The sequence below is a fragment of the Neodiprion lecontei genome, chromosome 2 (assembly GCF_021901455.1).
Source record: "Neodiprion lecontei isolate iyNeoLeco1 chromosome 2, iyNeoLeco1.1, whole genome shotgun sequence".
Taxonomy (NCBI): domain Eukaryota; kingdom Metazoa; phylum Arthropoda; class Insecta; order Hymenoptera; family Diprionidae; genus Neodiprion; species Neodiprion lecontei.
This window is the reverse complement of record NC_060261.1, coordinates 6,817,221-6,839,742: the sequence shown is the minus strand read 5'-3', so window position 1 is coordinate 6,839,742 and position 22,522 is coordinate 6,817,221. Positions and strand designations below refer to the sequence as shown.

The 22,522-nt window shown below is 41.8% G+C and overlaps 1 protein-coding gene across 2 annotated transcripts in view; it reads left to right on the top strand.

The window, feature by feature from the left end:
* Nucleotides 1-22,522, top strand: part of LOC107227067 — a 71,868-nt gene that overhangs the window by 34,270 nt on the left and 15,076 nt on the right. For both annotated transcript variants that reach the window (XM_015668116.2, XM_015668108.2), the window contains exons 3-5: nucleotides 530-640; nucleotides 4,308-4,479; nucleotides 8,406-8,535. In XM_015668116.2, coding sequence (XP_015523602.1) covers nucleotides 530-640; nucleotides 4,308-4,479; nucleotides 8,406-8,535 — 413 coding nt within the window. The remainder of the gene's footprint in view (nucleotides 1-529; nucleotides 641-4,307; nucleotides 4,480-8,405; nucleotides 8,536-22,522) is intronic.

Below are 22,522 nucleotides of genomic sequence, written 5' to 3'. Positions count from 1 at the left end.
AGAAAGGTCATGCCCGCTTGGCATCGTACAATTATTCTCTTGGCACACAGCCTTTAAGAATCCGTTAACGGCACCGCTCTTTGCATCACCTGAACCTGCGCCCAGGTTACCCGGCCATTATTCCTAGGCATAGACGAGCGTGATTTCCGTGAAACTTCGCGGAGGATAAAACAAGCAATAACGAATTATCAAATTCTACAATTTTCATCAACGCAGGCCTGCATTGACGGTTGATTATTATGCTGTAAACAAGCGTAACAATCCGTTGAGTAGCTGAGGCATGCACTTTATACGCGTTTGCGTAACGCGGATGTCGATGTTGTTAATTTTTCAAACAGTTTTTTTAACGATACCTGTTTTACTCAATTTTTCTCACCGCACGCAGAGTTTGTTTAATTGCGTTGATTCTCGCTGTACGCGATTCAGCGTTTTTTTTTCATTTGACACGTGCGCGAATGAGGTAAGAAAGTGATGGAAATAACCAGTGAAAATTGATGACAAATTTTTTTTTTTTAATCCTCTGTTCCAGGTGGCGAGGATCGGTGTACAAATTGATATGGCGGGAGCTAATAGCTTATCTCATCGTTTACTACATCATCAATTTCACGTATCGATACGCTCTTAACGAAGACCAGCAAAAGTAAGTATCATGTATACATAAGCTATAAAATTAACACCTATATATTTAGCGAGATCCGTTACGCGCTGCTACTGAGAACCAATGAAACGTTCTTTGCAACGACCATTATACACCGGTAAAATTGTTATATTTTTGGAACGGTATTTTATTATTGTCACATCAATTTATAAATCATCTCGGAATTTCGATTTGAACCTAAGTGATGGTTGACTTCCCGACAATCGTTTGGTCTTCCTGTTGTTGTTTATATCGTAATTCTAGCTGTATCGTGACTGCAATCCGATCACAGCCCAACGAATGCTTGGCTCGAATTTGTTCTCAGTTCAATTAACGACCAGGAAAAACCTGTTGACATGTAGGGAAATATCATATTTGCAATTAAATTTGCGTGAAACGTTTTATCGTGAATAACGTTGAGCGGATAATTGCGATATACTTTGCTTCCTGCTTACCGTTGGATCGGAAATTGATAAATCCTGGAAAAAAGGACATAGAACAGAAACGAAGTGGAGGTTTCACAAGGTACAAGAGAAGAGAGTGCACTCCTTGGAAACACCGATGAAGGAACGGGAATCGGAGATTAATAAACAAAAACGAGCAAAGAACGATGTAACCGAATTTTTAAAAATAGACTTGAGGCGTTCCTTAAAGGGTGATGGAACGGTCGACTCGATAATTACTTTCTGCGTCGAGAAGCTCCGCTGGTTCGGAAGAGGGAGAAAGAAAAAAAAAAAAATTAAAAAAACTTGGTTGGCAAGCGAGCAGAAGAGAAATAAAATTTAAAAGACGCAACCCGTTATTTATCTCGGCGTAAATTGGAGAAAGGGATAAAGAAAAAAGTAAATCGGATTCAAGTTAACAGGCTCTTTTTAGACCCAGACGTTGCGGTTCAGAGGGAACGGATGGATCAGGTGTTTTAAAGTTGCATCAGAAGTACGAAGATGTGGACAGAAAAAAAAAAAAATTAAACGAGAACGAAGAAAACGAATCTCGTTTTTAATCTTCGTCACTAAAATTAGAACTTTTTTCATTTCACTCCCTTCACGCGTCTTGTATCTATTTGGGAACGTGTTCGTATCATCTCGGTGAAAGGTCCGTGAACGTCCCAACAACTTGCAATCTGGTAGATCCTCTCCTTACGCCGTCTGTTAATTAGCGGTAAAATAGTCCTACGTCGATTCTACATTGCGGAAGATTGATTTTAAGTAATAATGAGAAGTAACTGAGCTTTGAAAATGATGGATTTGGGAGAATATATGACCATATTCAATAAAGAATTTCACACATTTTTCTCACGTGACTCGAGTCGCAAATTAGATGAAAAATCACACTCGTACAATTGCAAAATGATTTATACTTCGGACAGGGTATCGATTCAACGATCGTTACTTCTCAGAATATCCAAAAATGAGACAATTCGAACCACTTGTATCTAATTATTCCGATCCTCAGACAAATGTCTCTGTAATGATGATTACGTGAAAATGTTCGGACGTCACGATGAGTTATCGTAACGCGTGTCCACAGAGTTCAATGATTCTTGGTAAACTGTCGTTTTTTCAAACAGCGCTGCAATATTTTCTCGAACGGATCGGCGATCATGTTATACTGGCATTCGATGGCGTGGATACGAAGCGTTAGTGAAAGTGGCAAAGCGAGTCGAAAATTCGCTCTCTTTCCGCGAACGAATCGGCAGCATTGAAACAACATTCGCAACCGAAAGAGCATAACAATATTCTAGGCCCTGTTTCAGGCACGGAGACTGACGTTGCCTGCAGTAATTTAGGGTGATCCTTATTTGGGGGTGGGACAAATTTTCATTCGGACGCCCGCGCCCCCCAGATCTGTTCTAAATCATTAAAATAAAAAAAAAAAAATCTGCGTGAAAGATGACGTAGAGGCTTTAAACTTTACACAGATTGTTTTTAAATGATTTGAAAAAAATCTGAGGGATATCCCAATAAAAAATTTGTCCGACCCCCAAATGAGGACCACCTATCAGGACGCTATATATTTATACAACTTGCTTATAACATCGAGTCCGATGAATCAAGCGTAGGAAATACATGGTCGGATGATGCAGGCGAGACGGATCATCGCGAATAATATCAGCCTCGTATTTGCCAGCGTGCACAAGCAGAGGCGTTTCGCAAAATGGACATGACCACACGGACCACCTTTGCGAACTGACCGCGGAACCTCCGTGGGATTTAAATTCTTGGGAAATAATAAAGCCGCGAACCTTAGTTTTCTCTCATCGTCAGCTCTGCACTTATTGTCAGCTCTTGACAGAAGTTCCGTCGAGCTAACGGATCGCCTCTCCGGCAAGGAACTATTGACGGATCTCGTACCGAGCTGAACTAATATTGTTCTAACTGTAAGCAGGATGCGTCTTTACGTAGAATCGAACGTATTCAAGATTCCAGTTAATGTGCAGCTGCAGGCTAAGGTACCCAACGGCTTAAAGACGCAGACGCGATTTGTTGAAGCTTGGAATATCGTCTTGTACGCAAGGTCGTCGAGAATGTTTTATCAGTTTTGACTAACTCTTATTTGATAGGTAAACCAAGCGGACTGGGTTTTTTTTTCTCTCTTTCTGTTCTATCACTGGAAGAGCGTTATGTCCGTTCCAGATTCCGACTTCACTAATTAGCCGCGATTGGAAGGGGATATTTATTACCCCTGATTACTCACTGCTCGAGCTTGATGGAACTGTAAAAGGCATTAAAGTGTGCAACAAGTCGTATTATTTTCAAGCTGATTTGTTTTTTTAATCCATATGGAGTTTGACGGTTCGAACGGAGATTTTTAAAACGGGACTGTCCGTGGTTTGAAGAAATGTTGATTGTTAGCTTTTCTCAGAACCTGGATTTCGTCAAAGAAAAGGTCCTTTACCCAACGAAGTTCCATTCTACTCGTCGTGCGTGGCGTCATCGCAAGGAATTCTGTTTCTCAATTTTATTTACAAATTTCCGTAAACTGCCTGACACGCGTCATTCCAGTTAATCGGAGCACCATTACGGATGCAGTATCATTGTTTAGCTATTCAGTTAGAATTATCGGTATCGGATCGGCTTCGTAACTTTCAAGTCAAGCTGTAACGACTGCATTTTAAACGTAACATCGCATCGGAAGAACGAGAAGTAATAAAGAAATGCCGAGAAGTGCAATTTCACTCACCGTCTCTGAGACGAAAGTCATTCTGAGTTGATCCGACGTGCACGACGTGCAGGGTCGAGGTTCTCCGATATTGGTTTCAACCGCACGAAGTGACACTCGTCAATTTTCTCGTTGACGACGCGAAAAGCTTTATGGCGTGAGCAAAGTTTATTGGACTGCAAGCGCGTGGCGTGTGTTGGAAGGAAAAGGGAACCCGTTTCAAATGTGCCGCGTTGCCTCGACCTTGCTCCACTTAAACCAGTGCAGTAGCGAAAGAATCCGAAGCTGAACAAAGACCGTGTGTTGAACGTAACGCTTGTGCGTTATATAATTAACGGAGAAGATTCTCGTGGCACGTTATAAGACTAGCTGATCATTGTACTGCGGCGATCGTAAAAAATTTTATATCATACCTCGAGATTTGAAGATAGAATCTTCTTCCGAGTCCGATCTAATCGAGCTTTTGCCCATCGCCCCGTAATTATTGGAACAATGCTTTTGTCAACAGGATATTCGAAAGGATACGACACTACTTTGGAAATTCAAGCGAATCCATCCCAATGTCCTTCGTTCTGGGCTTTTACGTGAGTCTGGTCGTGAAGAGGTGGTGGGAGCAGTACAAACTTTTACCCTGGCCAGACAACCTGGCGCTTTTCATCAGCGCTGCTATTCCAGGAAACGTGAGTACACGCCATTTTCTTTTAAACACTGACAATCGTCATTGTTCTTCGCATCGGTTTTCCACTTTTCTCACCTCACCGGTTCCCCGACTGGCGCACTCGTTGAAAGCTATCGAAATCGGAAGCCCTCCATCTGCGATCGGACGTAAAAAAAACGAAGGAACAACATTTAACGAACATGCTTGCTTTCCTCTCGTTTCACTTGTCTCAAAGTTCGAAAATGGTAAAAAGTTTAAAGCCAAAGGTGCCGGTACTTGCGATCACTCCGTGATTCCACATCTCCCGAGTTACGTACAGATGTGTAGAATCTATGCCAAGGTGGAATTTCTGTCTTATAGATGAAAGAGCGGTGTGATGCTTTGTTGTATGGTGATGGGCGTCAGAATCAATGGCAGTGGATCCATTCGTTAGGCGTGGCACTTAGACACGCGTAAACGTGACGTCACTTGCCGCTTCTGGCACTTGACACTTGTCACCTGGGTTAACGACATCGAAAGGTGTCATGGCGATTTAACAGCTGTTCCAACGAAATGTGCAACACGGTTCGAAACCCCCGCATATCGCTCGATTTTAGATACAACATAGTCAAGATCTGGACGAGACTTCGGGTTTTCATTCCGCAACAGCTGTTTTCGAACCGGTTTCTGTTTTGGTCCCCACTCAATGGTCCCGACTATATAAACGAGAGTTGGCGTAATGGTAGAGTTCGATTATTTAATGTCATTACCAACGCGTCCACATTTACTTCTCCTCCTTGCTTACTTAATGCCCGATACAATTTACCCGTCAAGTTAATTGGACTGGCGATTGAATTCGCAGAAGCAACTCGTACTCATTATACTCCGATTTTTCATTCATCGTTTATTTCTGCGGTTTTGCTGCAGGCACGAATTCCCGGAGGAACTTGCTTAGACTAGATATGTTCGAATCTTGTTTAGATGAACCATGAGAGTGGTTGCAGGCTGCCGCAAGAGATCAGTGACGAGTTCTTCAATAATTGCGTGAATTCGCATCGATATTGATGAATGGACGTCGAAGGCATTCCTTTCGTTGGTAATTGATTCTGATCACTCGATATACGGGATGTCGACTCCCATCTCACTCGTACCCGTATCTCCAAGGCGAGAATTTTCACATGCAAGTCCAAAGAGAATTCGCTTAACGATCACCGCGGTGCGATAAACGAACGCCTGGTCAGTAATTTGTGGATCAGATCATCGGAGAAGAAAGGCTGTTTCGTGAACAATGCGGCCATCTTTTGTTGTAGAAAGTGACAGGATTCACGGACTAATTGGAAGTAACCTTTTTGCAAGAGAAACAGTTATCTTAGATTACTAAAAGCGCAATGACGAATTATAACGCGTATATATCTAACGAGGAAGGTAACCCAGATCGATCTCTGCGATTTCATTTCTTTTTTAATATGTTATAGTAGACTAAAAACTAAGCGACACGTCTTTTCCTTTTATCCGCCATTAAGCACTTTAAGGGGGTGAAACCACCATCCAAAGTGAGGCATGTCAATAGTCGATTTGGCAGTTTCACCCACAAGAACGTAATATTTGTCAACCAATCCATCTGGAAAAGTTTTTTCACAACGAGAAATGAAATATGTAATTTTCTCAATTAAAAAATTAAAAGAAAAAAGAAATCTACCAAACTATAAGTAAAAATGTAACGCGCATCTCGACACGCAGAATACCAAAATCTAACTTCGAACGCGGTTGTGACGCAACGGTAACGGGATAGTCAGACTGTATAAAACTTCATCGTCATCGTTGTAATCATCACTGTTTTTTCTCCTCTATCTACACGACAGTTTTCCTAATTTTATTTTCTCTCGATTATACCCACGTGCTAGTTATTAATATTCAGTAAAGCGATTGTCTCCTTAATTACCTCATCTACAAACGACGTATATCCATTATCCTGTTGCATAATATTGTGCACCACAACTAGACGTCTGTTAAACATTGTGCTCAATAACTATGTAATATCCCTGAATCCACGCCGTGCGCAGGTGGTTAATTTCTTGCACTAGTGATAAAATTTTTTTCGCTCTTTCGAGCCGTTAGCCTCGATTATATCTACAACAACTACGTCACAGAGGCGTCGTGACGCGCGAATCGACGCCGCTATTTGCATCTTGCCGAATAGAACGCGTCGGCGTAGGGAAAGTCCTGCAAGAGTCGCGACCAGGAAACGTGATTCGAATCAGACCCGCTGCCACGAAATTAGTCTTGACACGCGACCAGTTCATTTTACTTTGCGCACTTCATCTGCCACGTGGTTGGAGCTCGCCCGACTCGCCAATTTTTCTTTTTTCTTTCCTTTTTTATTCCCTTTTTACATCACTTTTACTCGAGTTTTTGCGACAGTATAAACCTGAAACTCGATCGCGTTTCAACTCTTCTTATGATTCAAGGCATGAATTTTAGACACGGACAGTAACAATGTTACTGACTGTGGGAATCTTGTTTTTTGAAAAATGAATGTATTCGTCAGAAAATTTGATCATTTTATTCGAATTTTGTACGTAACAACTGATTTTTGAATATTTTCTACTCAAGTTTTCACTTTTATCAAAACTGTTCAGTGATTTTCATATGCTTGATATTTTTGCCATCAGGTTTTATATCATGAAAATTTTTAGGAGAAAATAAATGATGCATTATATTTGCTCGGCGAATCTAGTCGATTAATTCCGACCGAGCGCGTAAGCCGGAAAGTGAACTTACACATAAATCAATCTTTCACTTTCTGGCTTTTTTCCAGTTAGAATCCAGCTGAAAGAGAAATCGATATAAACCCGAGCTGTTCGAGCATTTGCGTTTCTACGAGTGTAATTTTAAAATCGGTGAGACAATGGCGAGAAAGGTGTTGATTACAGCGGTGCAGGGTTCAATATTCCGGTTAGAGGTCGTGAACCAAAGTCGATAAAGGTTCGTCCTGTCTTTTCAACTCGGAAAGCTGCGGAATCGAAAACAGGATTATATTCCTCGCGAAAGTATCCGTTTATTTTTATTTTTAATTTTTTAAAAACAATTTTCTTCCATCTTGGCCGCACAAGAAACAAGCAATAAAAATTTAGTCATAAATACGTGTCCGAAAATGTCTGCAATAAATTCAACTCAGGATAAAAGATCTCTGCTCAGATCCGTTCATGGTTACCAAGCAAGATTCACAGACTGCTTTGATATCAATTTTTATTCGTCTTTTGCTCATTTTACATACCTGCTCAAAGCGGTAACGTTTCACCCAGAATCTCGACGTATTCACGAGTCTAATTGCGGTGATTATGAATCGGAGATTAAATTTTGTATCGAAATCAGGATCTTAGGTGTTCACTCTGGTCTAACGATAAAGGAAGAAATGGGATTTCAAAGCACAAGTGAAATTGTCCAAAGACATGAATTATAGACTTTCTAATCCAGCAACGGACGACCTTGGTTACGTCCAAAGCCACTCTTGAACGCTGGACAAGACGCTTCTATGGATGGTGTTATTTTTTGGAGAGTGTAGATAGAATGAATTATACACAGGAGAAACGACGAAAGAGATGTAATAACGAGCGTGTCGAGTTTGCCCTGCAGCTTGAGAGACGGTGGGTTGCGTAAAAGTGAGCGTGTTGTTCATCGGTGGGCAGTAAGAGTTCACCGATCCGGCGAGAACTGGAAATGGTCGCCGGTCGTTACGTAAGAGAAATGTGCAGCTTCCTTATCCAAATGAGTTAACGAAGTTGGAGGTCAATGCCGCCGAATGATCGCCGACTGGTCTCGCGTTTTCTTCTTCTTCGACGAAATCGCAACTCCCAAGGGCTTGGAGTTTGCGACGAGTGGCAACACGCCGTCCCTCTTCCAAATTCCATCCATCTTCGACCAAAACAGCATGATTGATCTCGTTACTTCTCTTTACCGATGTTTCAGGATGAAAGGGGTCGGCTGATGCGTCGGAACATCGTCAGGTACGCGGTGCTCGCCTACGTCATCACGCTGCAACGAATCTCCTTGAGGGTTAAACGTCGCTTCCCAACGTTACAGCACATCGTAGATGTCGGTCAGTGAGTTGAGAATATCTAACACTTACCCGTCAATCGGTTTCCCCGAAATGGAGCCAGTTTGTCTCGGTTGCTGTAAGGTAAGTGTACCAGTTATTGACACGTTTAGACCCAATTACCGACCCTTTTAATTTTCAAAATTAAAACTGACCGCACAAATTGTGAATTTCTCGACGACTAAAATCAATTTCTAGAGGGTTAGACGGTACAAATTTATTTTTTGGTAATTTTGGAACTAAGGATCAAACAGATACAACCAAAAAAAGTTAATAATTGGGACAGGGTCAATGAATGGTACACTTACCTTAACGATTATTTAGCTCGAACGGTTAACGGATCAGTTTCCACGAAAGCTAAACGAGCGAAATTTTTCTATAAGTATTTCGTCTTGTTTGATCTATCAAATATCGATCTCTGATTTTTTGACACACGATCCAAGGTGATCAGGGGAACGGTAAAGGTAAAAAGTATCACAAGATGACCGTGACGTCAGTTTACGTCCGGTTCGAACTCACGGACGAAGGAAAATTCTACTGCAGCATTCTCTTTTCCTCCCTCACAGCTTTATGCTTCCTTGACTGAATAGTTAACAAGTATACTAATAATATCGCGATTCTGTGTCGGAGTATAGCGTACAGTGAATTGATGATTCAACGTCACCTTGCTAAAGGCTTTCCAACGAGCTGTTGCGCATTTCCATATACAACAGATTCTCTGTATGCTAATGGATAAATGGAGCTGTTCATATTTCTTTATTGAAAAATTGATTTGCACTCCACGTGTACAACATCGCAATACTTCGTCTTGTGTGATTTTTGTCGTAGAGGATAAAAAAAAGAGCACTACCTTAAATTAACCATTTCAAATGGTCCAACACTTGTTGACCGTCCTTTACGTGGTTTGTGAAAAATTCACGTGACATCGAAAAGTAGACCGTGTTTTGTGATCACCCTTATCCACTTTCGCGATCGTTTAAATGATTTTTTCAACGATCGTTAATGTCGGAGCAATATTGTGTCATGTTGATACATTGGTGATGTTAAAGTATGCATTCACCGTGAACAAAAGGGGGTTGACTCAGCTCCGATAACTGAATTTCGATAAAGTTGGGAAAGTATAAGATGACAAGGTCGAATCAAGGCTGTGAGTCCGATAGGCGGAGAGAGCGGTTTTAGACGGATGAAAAAGGATCGCACTGAGCGAGTGTTGCAACGTTGTTAGCGCGAGGCACGATTCAGTAGCAAAGCACGGTCTCCCGATAATTGCAGTTAGGCATCGTGGTTTCAGGTTATGGCAGCCTCAATGGCATTGAGGGTATGCATAGCGACTCGCGGAATGGCGTCGATTGCATTGTATCACGCGGTGAAACGTGACTTTGAGGAAAGTTCAGAAATACTGGTTCACCGTCTGCAGATGGACTGCGGACAGTGGATCATGTTTGTGCAGCGAAGTGTTCGTCGTGCGGGTCCAGTTGTCGTAAGAAAAAACAATAAAACAAAAGCAAAAACAAATAAAAAATAAAAAAAAAATAAAAAAAAACAAACTTGTAGGTATACGAACAATTCGTTTGTAATGGCAGGAAGCGAAGTGTCGCGGAATGAGTCAACCTCGGAAAGATCACGTGCTTTTGCTACACGTTGTTTTATGCGACAATTTGAAATTCAATATACTTCGGTTACTGGGATCGATCGATGATTTAACGCCAATTAATCCGGTTGTCATTAACCACGAATGTCGAGCAACGCGTCAACTGGCGCGTGAACAAATCAATAAAACATGCTTTAGGCACGCAAAAAGTTTGCAGGTATGTTGGTAACAGAAGACGATGTGTTCGATGATTGTGCAACTGCGTGGCATGCTTAGGGAATGGAGCATATGGCTGCGTGCCTTCTTGACTAGTTCGAATATTTCAAATATTAGAACGGAGAAACATTTATTCGTTTCTTCGTCTAGCATCGTGAAACGATTTTATTGGCATGGAAATTTTACAACTTCGTCGAGTAAAACTCAATAACCCACCATGTTGAGTATTGGTAAATATATTTCAATGATATTATCCGTGCGAAAAATATTTAAAATACCAAGCAAATGAGTTTTGTGGAAAATAACTTTCGGTAAAAGAAGAGAATAACAAGCTGGCTGTACGAAAACGACCGGTATTCGAACACCTGCGGAAATTTCGCAGATCGAAGGAACTGAAATTTGATCGAAGATAAAAACTTTGTACAAATCATTGCCTTTGTTTTTATAAAACCATCATTAAGCGAGTGCTTTAGTCGATTTCGACGTTGTATCTCTAAATATCGAAGTCCACGTATCTCAAACGCGAAAAATGTCTTAACAGCCTTCTGAACAAAAACACTCCAGTGCATTTTCATTTGCCCCAGAAATAAAGAAATGGCACGGATTTTACGAAATGGGAACAGTAAATTCGTAGAATTCATGCCACTTCTTCATTTCTGCGTCAAATGAAAATAAATTTGAGTGTTTTTGTTCAGAATTGCGCATAGAATGGGGCTATTAGACACTTTTCGCGTTTGCGATGCGTGGACTTCGATATTTGGATATATATACACGTCAACGTCGAAAGCAACCAAAGCATCTGTGATAAATCCGAAATGAGATTCAATAAGCTTAAACTTTCGTTCGTTTGAGGAGTTCGTGGGTTTCCCACGTAACTCATTAACTCATCCATCAAACGAACGTCGACATGTTCGCGACAGGCCAAGACTTGGCAAAAGTTTATTGTTTTCACGAAGCAATTCCCGTTTATCAAAAGTTCCGCGATTCGTTATTCGCGATCTGCGATCGAGCTGCATGACAATGTACGCCGGTTCAGCCGGGTGATAGGAACGTGCGTATAGATACGAAGTCGAATCGACGCTCAGAATGCGAAGCACCTTTATACGCGACCAGCTTATAGGCTATCGACACTGCGCCTGAGTAGAAAGTAAAAAATGTCAGTAAATAGTGCGCACAGAAATAGACCGTCTCAATTGCATGCGAGCAGAGCTGTCCGACGTGAAGAGTAATTTTCTCCTACCCCAGTCATTTCAACTGGCGCCCCTCGACGTCGAGGAAACGCCCGAGGATCTCGAACGGTTTACTGGGCGTCGCTCGCTTCGCGACGCTTCGGCGCCGGCGCCGTGGCGTCTTTTCGTCCTATTCGTCCTTTTTCGCGGGCAGCGCGTGCGCCGATTTATATATAGCTCTGCGCACACTCGAGGGTGCGAACAACCTGCCGATGCGATAAATTCAACGACGATGAGCCGGTAACGAGCTCTTACACTACCAATCAACGAAATTATTCCACTACAGGTCGAGATTCATTTTTTGAGGTGATCGAGACCGCGGCAAGGTTCCACTTTTCTCAGGAGTTGTTGTTTTAGAAATTATGGAAGGTGAAATCGGATCGAGATAATTGTGTGATCTTCTGATAGAAGAGAATACGATCATTTTCAAGATTCGTTATTAAAAATTGAAAACAATGAAATCCGTATTTTACGCCTATGAGTGTTCGATTCTGCACTTAGACTTTTTTCAGACTCTGAAACTCAATACGCACTGGCGATCAGAGTTGTTTCGGAATTTTTTTTCCTCTAGATCTAAGAAGACGCCCGAAAGAAAATAAAAACTAATTTTTGATATTGTTTGGTAAAGGTTCGAATTTGTCATTGTTTTTTGGCTGAATCATTAATTCCGAAAATTATACTGAGGCTCAAGGAATTGAGAGATCGTCGTAAAAAAGAATCAGACCAATATCTATCCGATTGTATCTCGAAATATTGCATCAAAGTGCCAGAAGATCTAAGTTTTTTGGAATATGGATCGGAAATCAATCCGTTAATCAGAGAAGGAATTAAAAATTTTATAAAATTTCAAACAATCTAATTTCCACGAAGCACTGTTTTAATAAATATCTTATATTCTGGAACGTTGGGCGGATAGTTTTTGTTTTGTCAATTGTTTAAATATCCTTTGATTTCCATCACGAATTTTTTATAAGGAATAAAAACAAGACGCTAAACATTATTCGGGTTACTTTTATAATTTCTCTGGGATTTTTCATTAACATCCACATTTCTTTTTATTCCCCTGCAATATTTCACGTCTACTTATAACGACTTAGAAACCGGTTTTATCCTGCGGTCGGTTCAGCGTACAAATAACTGCGAGAAATGGCGAAAACATTTCGGCGAAAGCTTGAACACGTTGGACGAAATTATAATCTGCACATTTCCTGCGACCCGCAGTCCAATGACCATTCATGAATTCTCTTTACGCAGGCCTTTCGAAGTTACCAAAAAGCTTAATTACTCGCTTGTTTCACAAAGAATTAATGGCGCCGGTTATATTTATCAGAAGTATCACGTCCCCTGGACTAGAGCCGGGATGAAAGCGTGTTACGCTATGTAGAATATCTATCGCGGATTTTTTTTTTTAGCCATGTGGCGCCAGGAACGTGCAAGTAACGAGACTCTTGTAGGATCTGTCCGACGATGAGGCTGTAAATAGAAATAATGGAAATTGCTGAGGGCTGTTAAGCCCCACTTTTCGGTTCTCGTGAGGCGAAAAAATGCTAACTACCATATATCAGGTTTTGTATTCTCGTGCAGCGGATAAAATATACAATACGTTGAATAAAATCGCAAGCTGAGACAAAAATTTCGACACTTGTCTTCTCTTCTCTCATATTGCGAGCTACACTTTCAAATTGTATGCGAAAATAAATGATCTTCAAGATTTGACGAGTCCGTTTTAATATCTTTGAGCGAATTGAATATTTTCAAAAATCTATCAGTCAGACGAATCTTCCCCCATAAGGAATTTTGACCCCCCGTACGATAAATGTAATCGTGAATTGCTACAACGATTTCAGAAGAGAATCTCGCGATCATATTCAAAGTCATTAAAATTTCACCTGTCACTTTCTTTTTCGAGTAATTAAGGGCAACTGGAGGAATGTTTTTTATAAGAGGCGTCGTTTTCATTGAGACGCGATGAAATATCGGACGCATACCGTCGTCTTTGTAAATAAATTATAGGAAAGTTTGAAAAAAATCAACCATCGAGCACCATGGGTACGATGACGGCCTTGACTCAATTACTTGCCCACGCGATCTGCTCGAGTCTTGTTAAAAAAATTTCCCCAGGAATAATCAACCTGCAGGTGTAGGTTATTCGATATTATTTGGTTGTTTTAGGAACGACGCTGATTATACCGGTGCATGAAAATTCTCGACGTATCTGGAATATCCTGAATTATAAACATACGTGATACCATATGGAGAAATGTTAATTAGCGCAAAGTTGTACAGTATTTAACTTGCACCGAAGCGGATGCCATTGCGTGTTGTAGGCTATATTAAGATGAAATTGTTCCTGAGTTTCTCTTTGATTATTCGAAATAGTTGGCCTGAGGAGCCGGTATCGCGGGTGCCTCCTCCTTGCAAGAAAGTAATTACCGAGGATCTATTTTCAGCTCGTCTCTTTCCATCTCGCGTGATCGAAGAACGTTGAACAGTTAGATCGGCTCACGGATGGCGCCCGATCAGATTCTGGGTCACATATTTCGGTTCATTTTTCAACGCAAGCCATACAACTCGGGCCAAAAAAGGAGCATCGTCGTTTTAACTCCTGCCAAGAGAGTCGATCCGGGGGCCCGGATTTTTCCCCGTTGTAAAAAAAAAAGAAACAAAAAATGAAAGAAAGGAAAAAAATCACGCCTTGGCTGCAGGTCTTCGATTCAATTATATCGTGTTTACAGCCGGGCAAATATTTGCTCGAAACTTCGAGGCGTTTCGTACCTGATCGAGAACCGTAATGCCAAATTAAGATTTTCGTACACTTCGCCATTTCTCTGACATTAGAATTAGACTATCGAATGCGAAAGTCGCCCGTCTATCGGTATCGGCACATGTGCCGGCGATCCATTTAATTGGTAATTTTCAAACGTCTCGATGCAGTAATTCGGGGCTTTTAAGTATGCCCAACGAGGCACCAAACGATTAGCCCAACAGTTGAGAGCTTCGCCTACAATGTTGTACGTACACTCGGCGACATTGATAAACAGAACATGTTTTGGCTCGGGGATTAGAATAACGTTAAGTAAGAGTATATAAGTGGGCGGCACTTACGCGCGTTAGTTGGTCAAAATTTTAAACAAATACAAGGCTGATTTTTTTTTTTCTTTGCACAAGAATTCGCCCTCTTCCTAAAAAAAAAAAAAAACAATCAATTTTTACAAATGCGCGTTCACGAATTTATGAGCCGAAATCGATTTGTCGCAAATATATGAATAAATGTTTTGTCAACCTTGCGTCGACTGTGAAAACACGTGCTTTTGGTACGCAGCTTGTAACATTATATATGCAGAAAGTCTGCGGCACAATACTTGCGGAGCGTCTAGGGGTCAGGTTTTGAATACGTCGCGACAAACGCTTAAAACTTGTGTGCCTAATTATCCATTGGCTCGTTTGATCTGCTGCATACGTTGGAAAATATAGGTGTAATTTTGTCGAACGAATACCCAGCATAAAGTCACCGTATAAGCGCCGGTTTTCATCTTCAACATCTGCAATGGTTTCCTTTTCTTTTCTTTTATCCTCTGTTGTTTGTCAAGTCGGTACAGCTGGCTTCCGGAATTTTCCTACACCGAGTTTCTCCGGTATTCAGGTGTGAAAAGACCGACTGCGAGTCGTTGTGGGTGGAAGGTGGAAGCGACATCGCAGCCAAGGTCCTGAGTGTCCACATTAGAAATTGGCTTGCCGGCCTCGGTACTGATTAAGAAACATATCACCCGCGTAATTAGAAGCGGCCGATTTAAAATCGCTCGGTGCGTTTGGATGGCGGTGATGCGCGTTGGGTACAAATTGCTGGACACAGGTTCGCCACTCTGTTCACAAAGGAGAAAATAGCTGGCAAATTCCATCGCCGATTTGATCGGGTATCGATATATTTTTACCCTTTCATCGTTTCACTGCACGGAAAGTCAAGTCTCAAGATTTGCCTTTGGTAAATCTCAAAAGAAACCGAGTAAACGGTGTTCCGGTAATGTAGGTAAAGATACTGGACAGTATAGGACGAAAAAGGTGCAGTTGTGTCGATGCATCATCGTTGTGACTGGGAATTAAAATGAGTTTAGAATTAGGATAAAAACTGGATCGACGTTCTAATATATTGTAACAAAGGGCAATCTAGGAATTGCGTCTAAAGGAATGAATGGATTATTCGTGCATTCGTAACGAGCAAACGTCGAGTTGAAGAAGTCTCACAGTAAAGAAAAATGTGTGAAAAAGTGGATGTATTTGGAATCGAAGTGCTCCTGTTAAAGTGTTTGGAGTATTCGTTTGTAGTCAAATGATTAAACATTTGATGACTGAATATTATGTCGGCATAAGAGGTGTGAATATCACTTTGTTACAACATTATTCCCGATCATTTCAAGAGGTTCGTCCAGTGCTTGAATGCACCTGCGGGATAACCTTGCTGCCGTTCCAATTGCCCAATCTTATAATCAAACGCGGTGGATGATGTGGGAAGATGTGTGTTTCCAAATGTCCAAAAGTGTTGCGTCAATCTCGTTGACACGATGAGAAATCCCATGGTGAAGAGTCCAAAAAACTCGAGTCCGGTAGACTCGTGCAGTGAAACGACAATGGAACGGCGTGACATAAATCATCTTCTTGGGCTCGGCATCTTGCCCCGCCTCGTGCTTCGTGTCTAATAAAGGATTTGGGCGCGGCGTGACAGCGTCTGGAATATAACGTGAACGACTGTGTATGGTTCGAAGAATTTCGGTTCCGAACCGCACAGTGGATGCAAATTTTTTCCACCGACCCCTCGCGACCTCGAAAAGTTTTACGCAAATAACCGCGTTTCGGCATATACACGAATGCTTCGATTGAATGTAATTATATCCATAATACGGGCTGGATCAGCATCACCCTTCGTCTCGAGGTCGACCGTTGTTCCAAACCAGAATCCGCACAGCGCACAATTTTATAACGCTATGCGCAAATGCTTGGCTGTTGCGGAAGTCGATTGGTTCAATCGCTTTCTCATTTAGCATCCTCGAAGGTGACGCTTGGAAATGGACGTCTTCCAACCTGCAGACCCGTAAAGATTACATCGTACTGTGAACCAGATTTCATGTCTTGTGATTCCTACCAAAAGATGATTCGACGCTGATAGTATCGGTACACTTTTGGATGTGCCTTCAGCTCGGAATTCGACAATACGTCTGCAGTGTGTGTTTCAAGTTGGATCACACGATTCATTCAACACAAGTTACGAAAGTTCCGATACTCTTAAGTGATACCTTTGCGTCTTGGTCCAGTCGTAAATCAGAGGCGAAGGTTACGTGTATTCGTGAATTTAGCCACAGGCAACCATATCGCATGATCTTGTCCCGACGATTAAAATCACAATAATTTATTCCCATTCGAACAATGATGGAACGACTGTATAATTTAGTTCAGTCTCTTCGTCACTTCGTTCTATATACTCAAGGTAATAGCTTCAGTGCAGGAATGCCACCTAACATGAAAGGTGTTCCTAATCCATTTCATGGTGCGGAACATCAGAAGACCAATTTCTTGCCCGCACTGCAGGCTGTTTTCCTGCAACATGGAAGGTGTTTCTAATCCATTTCACGGTCTGGAACATCGGAAGACCCATTTCATGTTTCGCTCTTTGGAATCAACTTGTAATTCGGTGTATCATACCTACCAGAAATACATATCGCGTCGTACCAGCGTACTCTGTTCGGACATTCGCATCACGTCACGTCGAGTAAGACTTGGACTCGAGTTTTTCTAGCCTGTCGATGATCGGCCTTGCCGAGGGGGACCGTAGCGCCGATTTTACATTTCCAGCGGTTCGGGCACTTCTCAGGATTTCATCTCCCTGCTTGGTCCCGTGGCTCAGAGAACGCGTTCATCGCCCTGCATCGTTCTCTCCCCTGCCCACCCGAAGGCGGACCGAAGGACTGGTTCTCTTCGAAATGCTTTTCGATGTGCTACACCGGGATCGTGGTGAGTTTATTTTTAACTCCACGACGACCTTGCCACGCGGGCAAGGATCCCTCCGTCTATTGACCCAGGATCCCCACGGTGGTAAACCGGACCGAAGATAACACGCCTCTGTATACAACGATTATACACCTCTGTGTGTGCAGGCGCACGAGTCTTATACGTGCCTCCAGCCCATCTTCCTTACTCGCCTCTCCGCTCCAGGTAAACACGTCTCATTCTGGAGGAGATGATGGAAGGCGGTTTTTATGGTACAGTAATAATTCAGCGTGTGAAGGCTGCCTACACGCGATGCTGCGGGGTTTCATCGATAATGCATTCTTCGTATTTCGAATTTTTAAGTTTTACCGTCTCCTTCGTTCGCTGGAATTTCATTCCTACCGACGGTTGATTCATTTTTGATCGTTGGTTGGCAATTGACAGAAGTACTGCGGGTTATTCTCGAGAGCAAATATCATCGATGCTCTGCACAATTCGATAATTGGTTATCACTGTGTACAGGATTGTAAGAATTGATCCAATGTTTATCCTTAGCTGTGCACTAAATCAATTTCTTATGGTGTCAGTCTATCCTAGCTTCGAAATTTTTATTTTCTTTTTTGAACCGAGAAGAATATGATCGAAGATTTGATTGGCTTTTGGGAATGTTACCGAAGACTTTATGTTTGAAATTATCGTTTTCATACCTTGTTGTATGTAATTGGGAATCGGCTATGAACAACACGTAGGTATTTAAATTATTTAATATGCAAGGATGATCGTAGCGATGACGATGAAGAAAATAAATCAAACACGTACGTTGAACGGAATCGAGAAATTCATGACGCCTCCGTTGATTTAGCGTGAATGAAAGCTCGTTGGCCTCAAATACGTGTGTACGCGCATTGTCAGATGTTGAAACTAGGAGCTAATTGCAAGTTCAAATTGCATTAAGCAATACAATGCACGGACGTTCTAATAGACTCGGAGACAAGCGGTGTCAGTAATCTTCAACCTCTGTCCGTCTCTCTCTTTTCCCTGTGCATCACGACGCTTCTTTTACAATTAGCGAACGAATGTATCGGCAGCTCCTTTCTTCCGCATTTACGTAGCTGTACTCACGGAAGAAACATCAACCTGTGCAAAATGAACATTTTACCGTGCGTTAAATAATAACGACAAACAAATCGGCATGCGTGTACAATCGTGACCGATAAACTCTGCCGTAATAAAGATTCCAAGTATAAGATTACAACGCGTTATTTATTCCTTGACAAACATGTGACGCTTTGCGCACAGCTTACGAGGCATTTATCACGTGATAAGTAAATTGCACAACTGTGGGCACAGTTCGAGAGCCCTTAAAATTGCCCGTTTGAGTTTCTGGTTTGAACGATGTGACTAAATTTCGCTGAACGAAATCTGAAATCTGAACCGCGAAAATAGTGTCGTTAATATTTTCAGACCGTTTTTGATTAAAATTTTGGTCGGGTCCTCCCTTAATAACAGCAGCCGATTAGAACGATCGAAAAGCAATTTTCACACGAATTACGAGACGTGTTAAAATTTAAAAGCGAGGAATAACTGATAATGAGTCTGAACGCGTCGCGATTATTATACTGGCATGCGGACCACTGAGAAATACCGAATAAACAGACAGAAGAAACTCCGCGAAAGAAGAGAAAGAAGAAACGAGAAGAAAAATAAAAAATAAAAATGAAAATTCTCCAAGAGACGCGTAGACGCGATGCCTCGGCGCCGATCTCCCGGTGATCGCCTCCTACTGATCTCGATCCGGAGCCACTTGAAGCCTGAACGTGAAAAGAAACCAGTCAGGAATCTTTCACAGAGTCGAGGTGGTGCAGGTGACAAGAAGCTACTCGGAGAAGGATAAGAATCACGCTTTGTTAGGATACCGAGCGCAAATCTTTGCAGGGACATGGACACAGGGGTCAAAATGACCCCGCTGATTCTTCACCGTGAAATCCATACGAAAATGATTCAGAATAACCTGATTTGATTGAAGATAAATTATGAAATATTGTAAAATCGTTCATTCATTATTTTTCCAAAAATTCAACCTCTTTCACTGAAAGACGTGAGTCTTTTTCATCGCGCGGTATCTCCATATTTTATTTTCTCAAATATCCGTGTCTTGAGAGTTACTGACAATGAGTCAATTTTCTGCTCACCATGTTGAAAATTCAATGAGTTGTTTTCTGAATTTCTTTTTCATATTCAAAATTTCCTGCTGCTAAAAACAATTAACTCGCCTTGAAATGTCATATTTAAAGAGTGTGACAGAATTTTTTCAAGTTATTTCAAACATCATCTCGGTTTCTACGCAATGCACTCGATGCAGTCTTCGTTACTTGCGATTCACACCCTAGAGGCGTAAAAATTCGTCATTTGTTTTGAGAGGTGAGATCGCAGAATGTCGTTGAGAATGATTCAGAGCAAGGATGAGGAAGAGAAGGTACAACTGCAGGCTTTTAGCTCGTAGATCGTAGATTTCTTCCTCCGGTTTCTGAACGACTTCCTGAATGTCGTTGCCGACAAGCGCCGGCGCCACCCAGTCGTTTTCATTTTGTCCAGTTATTTATAGGTGCGGTGTATAAAAGATGGGCTTATAATTGCCGAGTAATCAAAGAACCACGAGTTGTAAAGGTACCGGAGCTCCAAGCGTACCCACCGTTGCTGCTAATTGGAAAATACTTGTGGTATCGGGACTCGGTGCTGGCTGGCTTGGACTGTCATGACTTCGCACAGTCTATGACCTGAGATCACAGTCATGCGCCATAGGCTTGATATTGACATTGAAATTGCAGGTTTGAAGTGACTTAAAAGTTTTTCATTGTTATTTCGAAACGACGTGAATGTTTTTTCATTCTTACTTTCAAGTTACACGTACAATACGCATACATTACACACGGTTGACCTTGACCGAAAGGCAATTCAGCTAAACATTTATAGCTTGCGAGCAAATATACGTACGCATCTCTTCGCGTTGAAGACATAAATTACTCTCCTCTGACTCAGTGTGTATATATATATATGCATTATTAATGACACGTTCATATCCGCCATTAAACAAACCTCCGAAGATGATGAGACACGGCATATATGCGTATGGACATGCCAAATATCGTTGCATGGAATTCAACGTTCCGTGCGGTTTCTTTTTTTCATTTTTCAGAGCGTGGCTTGTTACGGTTGTAACAATATTTTTCAAAACAACACTATTGTACAGTTCAACAGCGCGCGACCGTTTTTTCTTTCTTTTTTAATTTTTCTTCCCTCACGGCTTCTCCGATTGACGTAGATACGCGAAAGAGCTTTTACCCGTTGCTCATCGGTCCGATAATGACAAGCGTAAAAGTTTATCTCGACGAACGTCAGCCTTTTGTCTCCGACATTATTCCGAGACACGTACCTTGCATTGATTTATGCCAGTGTAAGAATACCTCCGGAATTTTTTCGCAAACGCTTCGGTGTCTGAACTCTACGTGAGATGTCAATAACACCAAGCGCAAACTGTGCTACTACTCCGTTACTCGTCCAGGTCTTCTCTACTACGATTTATCGCTGTTTCTCTAACGGAAGAAGATGCGAATACGTAGCTAGCCGCAAGCTATCAGTAGACTTCGACTTACGATCGTCTGGTCCAACAGTCTACCATCGCAACTCTTCGGACTTCCGGTCATAAAACATGAGCTTTGAACGTATATTCTTACGTTTGTTTTTAGCACTGTTTGATCATCAATGATGGAGTAAATTCGTAAGGAACATTGGGAACCAGAGTGGGTCATTAACGAGTACAAAACGTTTCGCAATGCGGTTGATCGGCTAGAATATGATTGAAATTTACGAATGCTCGGCACACTCGAAGGGCTTGGCTAAGGTTGCAATCGAGGGGAAATCCTTCGACGATCGGGCACGAAAAGCAGTCAACCTCACACGACACTGTAATTCACATGTATTTCTCTATCTCGCCGCGTATGATCGATTGTGTAATTATTCTTTATTTGGGACAAGTTACATATCACTGGCTCACATCGGAGCGAAACGAAACTTCGTTGCGTTATTACCGCAGCTTAATTTACGTCGGTCATACTTGGTGTCCCTAATTTTTATACACAAGCTCAAAAATATATGCCATATCGTTTCGTCGTACGAGAAATTTGATATTTCTACCAAACGTTGCGATTCTAGAAACTAATTAATAATTGCACAAGCAGAAACTTGACATTTGCGCTGCGCGTTATTTCCAACAGCTTCGTGTGTGTGTGTGTGTGTGTGTCTGTGGGTAAAACGATGACAGGTATAAAAATTTTTTTCTCAAGTCATTACCCTATTAAAGTTGTTGCAAAATCAATTCTCCGTTCGCATTGTACGTTATTTTTCCTCGGTGGTAAAAAAACGAAGACCGGGTCGAGTGCTTGTCTACATATACATGTATTACACGTGATTTGCATTGACGCAGATTTGTTCATATATGCTCCATGCGTAGGTAATACACCATTTGCATCATATCATCTCGAGGTGATTTCATTCGTCTCTAATTCTCTGATCGCGTCCTGAGCAACAATTTAGAGCTACGAAAATTTGGATTTTTTAAAGCTACGACGGAATAATTTCATGATCTCGAGTGACTTGGATATGGAGGCTGTGCTTTCCTGTCGCGGATATTATCACAGATAGTTGTGTCCGAGTGCAGTTTCCGAGTATTTCAGGTTCTCGGTAATGCCTCGCAAGAAGAATTCACATGTTAAGCCTGGGGTTTTTCCCCCTCCCACTTCCTCCCCCCTGACCCTCTTCTTTGCAAAGAAATTTTCAATAGATTTCCAAGACTCGTTCGTTACACCGTCATGGTCAACGGTACAGAGACGAGAGTCTTGTACCCTTGCGCCTTTATCCGCCGGTCAAACCTGTACCTGACTAACGATAAACTTTGTCACTGGACTCGAGCCGAAGG